This window comes from Dysidea avara, chromosome 3 (assembly GCF_963678975.1).
Source record: "Dysidea avara chromosome 3, odDysAvar1.4, whole genome shotgun sequence".
Lineage (NCBI taxonomy): Eukaryota > Metazoa > Porifera > Demospongiae > Dictyoceratida > Dysideidae > Dysidea > Dysidea avara.
The window spans coordinates 46,037,457-46,051,258 of record NC_089274.1 but is presented as its reverse complement, the minus strand read 5'-3'; the positions used below and the strand labels follow the sequence as shown (position 1 = coordinate 46,051,258).

General features: G+C 37.6%; 1 protein-coding gene across 1 annotated transcript in view; it reads left to right on the top strand.

The window, feature by feature from the left end:
- LOC136251263 (sushi, von Willebrand factor type A, EGF and pentraxin domain-containing protein 1-like) overlaps window positions 1-13,802 on the top strand; it is a 64,805-nt gene that overhangs the window by 13,738 nt on the left and 37,265 nt on the right. The window contains exons 4-10 of the mRNA XM_066043687.1: window positions 4,159-4,548; window positions 4,601-4,975; window positions 5,037-5,402; window positions 5,454-5,840; window positions 6,335-6,523; window positions 9,965-10,153; window positions 10,396-10,584. Coding sequence (XP_065899759.1) covers window positions 4,159-4,548; window positions 4,601-4,975; window positions 5,037-5,402; window positions 5,454-5,840; window positions 6,335-6,523; window positions 9,965-10,153; window positions 10,396-10,584 — 2,085 coding nt within the window. The remainder of the gene's footprint in view (window positions 1-4,158; window positions 4,549-4,600; window positions 4,976-5,036; window positions 5,403-5,453; window positions 5,841-6,334; window positions 6,524-9,964; window positions 10,154-10,395; window positions 10,585-13,802) is intronic.

Genomic DNA, 13,802 nt, shown 5'->3' with positions numbered 1-13,802 from the left:
CTAAACTCTCTACATGATGGTTTCTTTATAGCTGAACTCTCTACAAGGTAATCTCTTCTATTGATCTCTCTACAGGGCGATTTGTTTGTAGTTGAACTCTCTACATGGTGGTTTCTTTGTAGCTGAACTCTCTACAAGGTAATTTCTTTTAGCTGATGTCTCTACAAGGTCACTAGTTTGTAGCTGAATTCTCTACATGATGGTTTCTTTGTAACTGAACTCTCTACAAGGTGACTCCTTCTAGCTGATCTTTCTACAGGGTGATTTGTTTGTAGCTGAACTCTCTACAAGGAAACTTCTTCTAGCTGATCTCTCTACAGGGAGATTTGTTTGTAGCTGAACTCTCTACAGGTGATTTGTTTGCAGCTAAACTCTCTACATGATGGTTTCTTTATAGCTGAACTCTCTACAAGGTAATCTCTTCTATTGATCTCTCTACAGGGCGATTTGTTTGTAGTTGAACTCTCTACATGGTAGTTTCTTTGTAGCTGAACTCTACAAGGTGATTTCTTCTAGCTGAACTATCCCTTTCCATAGTTGCATGAACTCCCTATAAGGTAAATTTTTCTAGCTGATCTCTCTACAGGGTGAATTGTTTGTAGCTGATCTCTCTACAGGGTGACTTGTTTCTAGCTGATCTCTATACAGGTTACTTGTTTCTAGCTGATCTCTTGAATTCTCTTCAGGGTGACTGCTCTATTAGGATGACTGCTCTATTATAGTATCTCGATCTCGCACTTGCTGCACCAAGTTGGATTTCGTGTTATAACTCCGTGGCTTTAAGTCTGATTCCTCTACACCATTGAAGAGCCTTTCTAAGATGATTACTCCTTCTATACAGCGATTTTCAAAGCATTCGCCCTAGCGGTTTATCTGGTAGGTGTGGCAAGTAGTCGTTTTTTATTAGCTAATCTCGGTTGCATAATTGTTACACACTGTTGGTTTTTTCGTTGTATCTTCCTGGTTTTTAGCTCGATTTCTTTCAAACCACAAAAGGTTTGAGGTTCAATAGTTAACCTATTTACCCACTGATTTTCAGCTTCTTCCCATATGCGGTTTACCCTGTAGGCGTGACAACATATTGGTGTTATTTTTCTTGAATAATCGATCATAACTCTTTTCCTGTTTATCGTATCCTAGCCAAAGTTGGCACAGAGATGCGCCTTTATACCCCCCTTCTGTGTGCCAAATTTCAAGGCAATCGGATATAGCGTTCGCGTTTTATAGCAGTTTTTGTAAGTGTGCGAAAAGAGGAAGAAAAATAAGAACAAAAAACGAAGAAACTAAGCCAATTTTTGAAGTCGCATATCTCAGGAACGCTTGAAGCGATTTCGCTCTAATTTGGAATGTGGAGTGCTGAAGGTGGAGGGAGTATCCACAGCAAAATCATCTTGTTTCATCAAGGCAGCACAGAGCTACGGAGGTGCGAAAATTGCGTTTTCTTTCTTCATGTCAATATACTCACGGGTGTTACTCGCCGGCTTGCCGCACGACACACTACCGTGTGTCTTGATCAATCCCTACTTCCTTTTAAATTTTTTTTAATAGCTAGTTTACATATAGAATGAGGTTTGTCTTCTTTACTACAACTTGCATATGTTATCATACAGTATGTAGGACTGTACAGTATCATAGTGGAAATTTCAATTTCTCACACAAAAGAGCAATATTGATAGGCCTGCATCAAATATGTCAGCATAATAAAAAGCATAATAGGCTGGAGTGCTATTCCAGACATATTTCAAACTATGGAGCTTAATTACATGAAAATAGATCAATACTCCCTAATAGAGCAGTCAGTGGAAACTGTAATAGAGCAGTCAAATGCATTTTACATAGCTCCTTAGATCGATACTCTCTAGTAGAGCTTTATAGTGAAATACTCTAATAGAGCATTCACTGATTAAATGTTCCAGGATAATTGAAAGAAATGTTATTAACCAGGAGCATAATGCAGGCATAATGGGAACACCGAAGAGCATAATAGGTGAAAATTCTTTAACTCAGGCCTAAATGTTGATCAGAAACCAGCCTTGCAATATGATCATGGCACATGTGGAGTACTGATTAGGTATAATCAAGCCCTAAAATGCCTTCAGTGCAATCCAAAATGCTTCCAATAAGTTGCTGCACACTTATAATGTTTTTTGTAGTGGCATTTTCTTCTGACTGACTTACTAATGCCTTTAAACAAATGTAACTCAATAACCACTAAGTCAATTTGTTCACTTTAAACATTACTTCAGCCAGACAGGTGCCTTTCTGCATATCCACAGTACATACAAATGCATGCATCATGAATTTATCTTCCTTTGAGTCCCATATCTTTTCACTGACAGAGCAAGGTGTCAATTCACGAGCAGGTTGTGGCTTCTCTGTGATTGACTACACAGTGTTAGGACATTTACTTTTTAAATGTAACTCGTTACATATTATTTACAACTGAACTATTTAGTTACAGTTACATATTACGCATATAATAAAGTAACTATAATAATATTACATATTATATTGCTTTGTGTCCGCAACCTTAAGCTGTCACATGTGAAACTACCACTTTATCACGTGACATGATTGCATTGTTGGACAATGTGCACATCTTGGTTATAAGTAAGAAGCTGGTGAATAAGCTTCATTCAGTAGGCTTCATTACTTGTAGTGGCTAGACGTTACTAGTGGATTACTAACGAGATTAGTAACTTCGTTACTTAAAGCAGGGGCGTAGCTAGCCAGAAGGTAATGGAGGGGCAGGCAAGCCCCCACCAAATACTCAAAATCATTCATGATTGCAAAAAAAGGGCTAATAACCCAATGGTGGGCTAACCAACATACGGAGTTGTATTTACAGTTTACATAACTAGCTACGTAACCATTTCAGTACTGATTGCTTATCGCTTATCAATGGAGGTATATTCGTCGAGCATCATCGCACGTGCCACAACTGTACTCCAACAAATTCATCCACAATCATTGTTATTTTTAGTGCAAATACAAGTAGCCACAGCTGCAGTCCTAGCACACTGCGAAGAGGATTACGTGTTCACTCACTTCAACCGACGAAATTCAAATGCCACGTATTGCACAAAATCCCAGCTTAACGCCGATCTTGTTCAACTGAACTTGCAACTTTGCTACTGATCTGCCTGATGACAAAGTAAGAAAAAAAATAGACAGGCATGCCACTGCAGTAGCTACTGCACCGCCATACGAAGATCCAGTGTGATCAACTCTAGTAAATAATCTTGCCGGGTACATTTAACACTTCATCACCTCGTAGGCAGTAGGTTCATAGCGTCATCTGGTCTCCTTTATCACTTGTGAGTTGTGACTCCTGCAAGGTCACTTCGAGCGGGTCACTCTTTGGTAGGTTCAAAAATGCTCTATCACGTGAGAAATCTAGGCTAAATATAGAAGTGTGTCTCTAATATTTTCATTCGGTGGATTCATGAATGTGTTGAATGTTGTGTTCGCATTCACTAGCAACCCCTGGCGATACTGCGTAGTAGCGCACATAATTTATAGTCATTTGCGTGTCGGTTTAATAGTACTGGTAAGCTTGTGATGGAGGTTAAAAAAAAACACTTGGTGATGGGGGGGCAAATGCCCCCCCTTAACTATGCCTCTGACTTAAAGTAATAATATTACATAATATATAGACTCATTACAGTAACTTCATTACTTAGGTAACGCGTAAATAACTTACGTTATTTACCTGTTTTGACAGCATATTTCATTATATTACTTCGTTACCACAAAAGTAATGTTATTACGTAACACGTTGTAACACATTACCCCCAACACTGTGACTACAGTATCATGTTTATAGTGATAATCTCTGTGTTGTGACTGGATTGATTGCAGAGGTCCTTCTCGTACTGTTCTTCATATCACAGAAATAAAAGTAAAGAAACAAGGAAGGCCACTTATACCTGCAGATCACTAGTAGGCATATAATACAGTCATGGCTATAGACTGGAGTAGAATTAATTGTTCTCTTGGTAGTTGTCCTTGTTTCATTACTTTTTATTTCTATCATTCTATGGTCCCTATAGTTAAACTTAATATTCGTGTTTTAAACACCTCAGTTCATGGAGGACATAGGCAGGCTTTTAATTATGGATGCAAACAAAATTACTATTAAATCTTTAACCCATGCAGTGTGCTCTGCTCCTCCCAATGGACAAGTTGATTGTGGTAGTGGATTAGTGAACATGGGACTTGAAGGGGACACTTGTACCTTCTCATGTGATCCTGGGTATATGTTACAAGGAAGTGTTACTAGTGGAACTTGTGAGAACACTGGAAGTTGGAGTGGAGGACTACCATCTTGTGTGCCAATGAATTGTCCTGACAGAATTGTGTTCTCTGACAACTCAGTGCTTTCTCCAGTAACTCCATCATGTGACCTTACATATCAATCAGAATGCATATTAGAATGTATTGAAGGTTTTACTGGTGATGATGTCACATACTTGTGTAATTTAGCAAGTGACCCTACCATGGTTGACTGGGTACCAATAGGAGGAGTAGATCTGACATGTGAAAGAGGTGGGTTATAGGAGCTATGAAACAGTTCATGTAATTTTATATTTCACTGTAGTTCAGTGTCCATCTGTTACTAATGGGACACTTCAGTGTCCAAATGAAACTACTACTGGTGTGTTTGAGGACACATGTACATTTTCCTGCAATGGAGGTTATGAATTACAAGGATCTAGTAGTGGGATGTGTATGGCTGATCAAAGTTGGAGTGGAGGACTACCATCTTGTGTGCCACTTAACTGTACCACATCAACACTACCAAATGGTGTCATACCATCGCCATCATGTAGTCTAGTGTATCAGTCACAATGTACGCTATCATGTGACGAAGGTTTTACTGGAGATGATGTCACTTACTTGTGTAATATAACAAGTGACCCTACCATGGTTGACTGGGTATCAATAGGTGGAGTAGATGTGATGTGTGAGAGAGGTTTGTTCAAGAAATAGAATAAGTTAGATACTCTTTATATCTGTATGTCTTATTTTAACAGTTCAATGCCCTCCTCCAACAAATGGAGCACTTCAGTGTCCAAATGGAGCTACTACTGGTGTGTATGAGGACACTTGCACATTTTCCTGCAATGGAGGTTATGAATTACAAGGATCTAATAGTGGGACTTGTTTAGCTGATCAAAGTTGGAGTGGAGGAGATCCAATATGTGCAGTATTAAATTGTTCCACATCACCACCTCTTGATAACTCACAACTACAGTTTCCATGTGACACACAGTACCAGTCAACATGTACTACTGTCTGTGTTGATGGCTACACTGGAGGTGGAGGAACCTACAGATGTGATGTGACTGATGTGGGTACTAATAGTGTAGGATGGAGGGGTAGTACATCTTGTCAGAGAGGTAAAGTTGCTTGATTGTGTACTGCCAATTATATTTATAGTATAATAACAGTTCAGTGTCCTGAATTACATATGCCAACAAACGGGATGATATCTTGTTCACTGATAAGTGGTCCGCTATTTTTTTATGAAGACACTTGTAATTTCACATGTAACAATGGTTACAATCTAACTGGCAGTCCTCAGAGAACATGTCAGTCTGACAGAAGTTGGAGTGGATCACCAGTGTCCTGTACCATCATGGAGTGTCCCTCATCATCACTACCAATGAACAGCATGTTGGCTGAGTCTTGTAGTAGCACATATCAGTCAATGTGTGATCTACAGTGTGAAGAAGGCTTTAATGGTAGTGGAGACCCATCATATGTGTGCGATGTGTTGGGTGATGGATCATCAGTAATGTGGATGACTAGTGGAGGAGGATGGAGCTGTGAAAGAGGTTACCACCATTGCATAATAGTAGTGTAGTGATACAGTATTTGTAGTCAATATTGTATAGATTATGTCTGGTGTATTTTAAACCTTACACAGAGAAACTTTGCTAAAAACTGCAGCTGTTTTATTGACATAATCTGTGTAACTATATGTATGTATGTTTATACATGCATCGTGCGTGCGTGCGTGCGTGCGTGCGTGCGTGCGTGCGTGCGTGCGTGCGTGCGTGCACATGTATGTATCATACATGCATACATACATACATACATACATACATACATACATACATACATACATACATACATACATACATACATGCATGCATGCATACATACATACATACATACATACATACATACATACATACATACATACATACATACATACCTACCTGCCTACCTACCTACCTAACCTACCTACTTACCTTCCTACCTACCTACATACATACATACAACCCACTATTGGGATATAGGAGTACAACTGTCATTTATATACTAGTTCCTTGTCCATCACTTACCGATCCTAATGATGGAATGATTACTTGTTCACTGGGAGATGATGGAGTTCCTTCCTATGAAGATACTTGTAGTTTCACATGTAACACTGGTTATGAGCTAACTGGTAGTGACACTAGGACCTGTCAGAGTAATAGGAGCTGGAGTGGCAGTGATGATGTGTGTGGAAGAGGTATGTAGATGAATCAGGATTAATCATGTATGCATAATAAATGTACCATATTTCCTCGTATAAAAACTGCATTCGATTAAATGCCTGTTTCGATTGTAAGCCGGGGAGTTTCCAACACCTTTGGAAAATAAATGCCTAGTCTCAAATAAAGGCTCAGGCTATTACTTGAGTCCATTGTTAATAGCTTTAATTGTTTCCCATGTTGCTGCTGCTTCTTCACACTTGAGTTTAGAGCCTTCTGAGGGATGAAGTTACTATGAGTAATCACATGAGTAGTCCGGACAAATCCGAGTGCATGCAGATATGTATGATACAACTATTTTCCAATCATTTTAAACTTTAACTACACTTGTTTATATAGTCACACACTGTATTACTGTTTTCTATGCTTACCATTACAGTAATCCCGTTATACCACCACCCGAATTCGATTAAACACCGGGCGTTGGTCGAACCAATCCTAAATAAATGCCCGGTCTTAAACTAAGGCCCTATTCGTTTACAGGCCAGGTCAAAAATGCTGGGAAGGAAATAAAAGGCCGGGCTTTTGTATGAGAAAATACAGTAATTGTCCAATGCAAAGCTTGCACCATAAATTTCATAGATTTCAGAAAAATTCAGATGATAGTAGCTAACTACATTCATCATCCATTCATTTCACCCTAGTAGTAGTGTAGTATATACCCATACAAAAACAGCCAAGCTGTAAAAAAATGGTGTGACCTTAAAAATCCTGGGTGAAAAAAGTTGTGAAATCAAAGGTGGCGGCCAAGAAATGGCTGCAATAATGTTAATGCTAAAAATTTTTAATAATGGCTGTGTGCATTGTTAAAATTTATTAGCATTAACATCATTGCAGCCATTTCTTGGCCACCACCTTTGATTTCACAACTTTTTTCACCCAGGATTTTTAAGGTCACACCATTTTTTTATAGCTTGGCTGTTTTTGTGTGGATTTCACTTCTTTTTGTACTTTATAAGGCCCCAAAACCAGTCTATGGCTGACTTTGAGGTTTGTTTTTACTCACGTTTCTTCTTTTCTATGTAGATACAATGATGATTGTTGAAGACAAACTTATAAATGTATTTCATTGCATGATTTAATTCAATATTTGATAATATTATTGTAATACTCTAATAGAGTGCACATTTTCGAGGACTTTTAATAGAACATACATAGAATGTTCTAGAACAATCTAGTACTTCTATTGGTAGATCTATGAAATTACAAAAGTTTGATTATAAGCAGATTTCAACTAGAAATTTCATTTATAAAGCAGAAATTAAGTGAGATGATCAGCCAAGGTAGCAGTGGTTCAGTGGTTAAGAATGCAGGTGTTAGGTATGGAGGTCCCTGGTTCGAACTCTAGTAAATTTATTTCCACATTCTTTGCACACTTTTTTACCCCGCAGTGACTGCTCTATTAGAGTATCTTGATCCTGCAATTTTACACTTGCTTAGTTTTTGCTTTATAACTTTGTCACTGTAACTATATTGTTATTCAAACTATCAAAAGGCACTGCTACGATGATCAGCCTATCTACACACCAATTTTCAAGTTATTTCTGTACTTGATTTACCTTGTAGCTGTGACAGAAGTTTGTTACTTTTTTACGTGAATAAACGCTCATAACTTCTTGACAGATTCACAACAAACTTGGTACGTGAATCCACCGTTACACACTCTTCATTTGTACCAAAGAGCAAGGCAATCGAGTTACACATTTGCATTTTACAGCAACTTTTGCAAAGTGTGCAAAAAGAAATCAAAGCCCCCGTACAACATAAAAAGAAAAAAACAAAGAAATTAAAATGGCACACTACCATACACACGAAAAAATTTGGAATTTTCAACTAGAGTAGGGACCATAACACATCGATAAAAAGTACTGAAACAAGTTGGAGTAGTCCATGATATTAAATCACTGTAAAACAATAAGAAGTGTTGTATCCCTACTGTGCTCAAGATGCCATAACGGAAATGCACAGTAGAGATATAACACTTCTTATTGTTTTACAGTGATTTAATATCACTAACTACTCCAACTTGTTTCAGTACTTTTTATCGATGTACTATGGTCCCTACTCTACTTGAAAATTCCAAATTTTTTCGTGTGCTTGTTTATTAACTTTTTTTGTAAATAAATTTATTATGACTGGTGAACCCACGCATACCGCAGGGCACCGTGCGCCCCAGCTATATCAATTATCGTCTGAAAAGTGAAGTATCCATTACGCTTCGTTGTCAGTTATGTTCAACACGTTACACAGCATTTCGAATCAAGAACTGTTCGAAAAGCACCTCCACAATCCACGCATACCAAAAGAAAAAAATAATGCCACGCGCCCCAATCATATTAATTATTGTCTGAAAAGTGAAGTATCCGTTATGCTTCGCTGTAGGCTATGTTCAACCCATTACACAGCAGAACGAATCAAGAACTGTTTTAAAAGCACCTCTGCAATCAAAATAGCCACGATGAAAAATACAGACGATTTCCGTTTCGAAGGGAAGCCATCACGTGCTCGCACCAAATCGACACCTTTCCCTGTCAGCAAAGATGAATGGGACACAAAGGAGGACACTGGTAAGTCCATGAAGAATGCATTGTATGTACTGCGGTATGCCAAAAGGCACCTGTCGGGCTGAAACAACGTCGAACAGTGAAAAAATCAAGCCCGTAGCCTTAGCGGTTATCGAGTTACGTTTGTCTGAAGGCATCAGTCAGTTACTTACTCAGTCAGTAGAAAATTCTGTTGAATAAAATTTTTTTTAAATTCCGTAGGAACTTATTGAAAGCATTTCAGGTCGATCTGAAAGCTTGTTTGGGCTTAGTTTTACCTCATCAATACTGCCTCATCGTCAAGGGAAAATTGAGGCTGGTTTCTGGGTGATATAATTTCGTGGGCTACGCCTACTCCTTTGTGGTCCCTACTATACAGTTACTATCGTACTGTATGATACTATCGTACTGTATGATAGCTGGATAGACTGAATAAAGTTTTTTGCTCAAAGAAGCAAATTGACATAACCAGGAATTGAACCTGGAACTTTTCAATTACCAGGCAAATGCTCTTACCATTTGGCTATGCTGCCTCATAATTATCACACACACACACATACACATACACACACACACACACACACACACGCACACACACACACACACTCACACACACACACACACACATACACACACACACACACACACACACACATATACATACAGGTAATCCTAGCAACTAATTGTCTTCCTTTGAATTATACGTATCCACTACTGATTAATGGACTCATCTAGTTATATATGTTTTGTTAATACCAAAAAGTTTTGAAAACTAGCAGTAACCTTCTAAATTATTTGTCCTTTATTTTTGATAGTGTATTTTATATTTTAGGTATATTATCATTACACTAAATGCATGCCTTTAAATGAACATAGTTCCCTGTCCATCACTTACTGATCCTGATAATGGAATGATCACTTGTTCACTGGGAGATGATGGAGTTCTTTCCTATGAAGACACTTGTAGTTTCACATGTAACACTGGTTATGAGCTAACTGGTAGTGACACTAGGACCTGTCAGAGTGATGGGAACTGGAGTGGCACTGTGACCATGTGTACAAGAGGTATGTGCACAATTGCTTTGATTGGTGTCAAGATTATATAATTTGTCATTTTAATTTCTATTGCTGCTATGTTGGTCCTCTTATATTCAAAGTGTTCCAATATATAGTATCATCAAATCTATCATGTCTTTAAAATATCATAAGTTTTAGCACAGTTTTGTACATAAATGTAATGAGCTATTGAGAATGTATTGTATACAGTACTGTATCTATGTATACACACTTTGTTCTGACTATTCTAGTTCCATGTTCATCACTTACTGATCCTAATAATGGAATGATCACTTGTTCACTGGGAGATGATGAAGTTCCTTCCTATGAAGACGCCTGTAGTTTCACATGTAACACTGGTTTTGAGCTAACTGGTAGTGACACTAGGACCTGTCAGAGTGATGGGAACTGGAGTGGTAGTGATGATGTGTGTAGAAGAGGTTTGTGAATATAATTATGTCAAGTGTGATGTTGTATATAAATAAATCCCAAAACTCTGCCTACTACAAAAATGTACTTGCTCATGTTTGATAATTGAAAAGTGGCAGCAATTTATGCAGTGAATAATGCACATAAATCATTTAACAAGCTTCAGGTTTTAGACAGAAGTTGATCATGCATCTTACTTAATGCATATTGTTTAAGTGTCATTACACAACCATAAAACAGCCAGTGAAGTCTGTATGGAGCCTGCATCAGGACACATGATAGCAGCCGAGTACAGCTAGTGTGGACACGCAACAGACAAGTGTGTATTTTACAGGAACCAAGAAAACAGTACATGTTTGTTGCTCAATAGTGCATGAAAGGAAATTAACCAGCTTTGCTGCAGAAACTCCCCTGGGTAGGGCACCTCCTATTCCAAATTTGAGTTGAATCCACAGCATTATCTGCCCAGCCATCTGCCTTCAAAGTTTTCTTATTTTCCTCATATTTTTTCATATTCTGCTTTTATTCTTCTTTTCACTCCACTTGTTATAACTCGCACATGCAAATTTGGAGAGAGAAGTGAGAGCGTAATGCAGCACATTTACAACCAAACTTTTGTACAGATTGAATGAAGAACAACAGAATGATGCATGATTTTGAAAATTACAAAAACAATTTGTTGTCATGCCTACAGGGTAATTTGCTTGACAGAATAACTTGAAAATTGATCTGTACACCAAGTTACTATTGTAATACTAACCTTTTGTAATTTGAAAGTACTGAGAGTATTAGCTAAGGAGTTATAGAGCAAAACCAAGCATGTAAAAAAGAGCGATTGAGATACACTAATAGAACAGTCACTGAGAAATAATAAACGTGTGCAAAAAAGTCAGATAAAATTTTCACGGTTTCGAACCAGGTGTACCCAAGCCCTTACTACTGTGCCACTGCTCACCTCACTTAATGTCTACCTTATAAATGAAAGTTCTGGTTTAGGACACTAGAATAACTCGTAGATATATCAGTGGAAATTCTAGAACATTCTATATGCATTATATTGAAGTGCTGAGAAAAATTGTGTGCTCTAATAAAGTACTGCAAAAATAATGAAAATGGCCTATATCAAGTGTGTTGTGTGGCCATGTACAACTGGTGCAGGTAGGCAAATACTCATTTTACAGAACCAAGAAAACACCATTTCATGTATCCATAGCTCGATTATGCTTGAACGGTAAATAACCATTTCTGCTGTAGAGACTTCCTCAGAGTAGGGCATCTCCCATTCTTAATTTGAGTTGAATCTCCCCAGCTATCATTGCATCTTCAAAAATTCATATTATCTCAGTTCTTTGTAAATACACATAGCCATGCAGTCTTCGAAGAATTCTGTAGCTAGAAAAAAGTTGAAAAGAAGTATCAAGGCCAACCATAGGCTGGCTTTGGAACTTGCAATAGCCCATTTTCACACAAGGGCTAAGGAATGTGGTAGTTAATAATTGTGATTGTGCAACATCTGGTGTCCTTTAAAATGTATTGAAGCCTATGGGAGTGAGGTAAGAAATCTTCATGGAAGCCTAAACTGTACCATTTATTTACAAAATTGTAACCTTCAGGTTGTTAGCATTGTGATGGTATATAGTTTGTGAAGATTCGCTGTGTTGTAAAGTGGAAAGAAGTGACTTTAGCATGGCAGAAGACTCTAGTGACTTTGTTTTCAGCATCTAGAAAGTCTACTTAGTGAGATAAACTTTGTTACTACGTTTCTACAAGGCTGGGAACAACGCTATGCAAAATTTTATCACAGAAATAGGCGATATTTCATTGCTGTGAATACTAGGCGATTATTTCACCCGTTACAATAGGTTTAGTGCGGGCCATGTTTTGTTGCCTAACAATTCTCTATACTTATAAGAGTAAAAATACTCCACTTTAGGAAAGATGCAACCTTTACAACTTAAGATATCACTACCATTTGACACAAGATCACTGATTTCTTGATCACAACACAGCATATCTTTCCAATTTTCACATCATTGTTGTAGTATAGTGGCTGCTATAAAAGTACATTCTTATAATAAGAATAAACAGTATGGTTTGGGTTCCCGTGAAGTGTAAAGGTCTTAGTCCCATAGGTTTCAGTACATTTAAGGCCTCCCAAAGGACACTGGATGTTGTATAAATTAGTATTCATTACCAGGCCGTGAATACTTTAGCTTGTGTGGAAATAAACTATTACAAAAAGAAGTGATATCTGCAACAAAAAAAAAAAAAAAAAAAAAAAAAAAAAAAAAAAAAAAAAAAAAAAACAGCCAAGCTATGAAAGAAAGTGCAGCCTTAAAAGCCTGGGAGAAAAAAAAGTTGTGAAATCAAAGATGGCGGCCAACAAATGGCTGCAATGATGTTAATGATAACAAGTTGATGTTGTGCTACTTCTAAAAACCAGGTGCCATGCAGCTAGTTAGCTAACTAATATCTGTAATTAATCAACTATGTTATTATTTTAGCTAAATGTTTTTGGTTTTACACAAATGCATCAATTAATTAAGTTATGATTTTGTAATTCATGAAGTTTTTGTAATTCTTCAATTACGTTGCTATGCATTGCTAAGGAAGCACCTGTTAAACAAACTGCTTTTAACAACATTATTATGTACATAAGTATCTTCTAAGCTGTTTTCTGTCATGTTTTTTCCAACTAAGTCTTTTGACAAAACTTCAAAGCCGTCTTAATTTTTGTTCATGTACATAGGGATACACCCCCTTTCCAACTTGAAGGGATAGGCTATTCCTGATACTCTATGAGGCGTACACCAATGTTTTTCAGTTGTTAAATGCCTGTAGAATCTGAAGGGAAATTCACAAAGCCTAAGAAGAGTCATCACACTCGTATTTCAGACCACCAGAAAGAAACCATCTCAGAGCAAAGTTCACCTGTTCAGAAGTTTAATATAGACTTCATCTTTTTTCGTGCAAGTTGCTTTTACCATTAACAATTTTGCTCATTTGGGTGCGTATGGATGAACATAGATAGACACATAAGGTAGATAGGTATACATACACACACACACACACACACACACACACACACACACACACACACACACACACACACACACACACACACACACACACGCACACACACACACACACACACACACACACACTTTTACAAAAACAATTTGAGTAAACCAGGTGCATGCATGGTTTAATAATGGCTGTGTAAATTGTT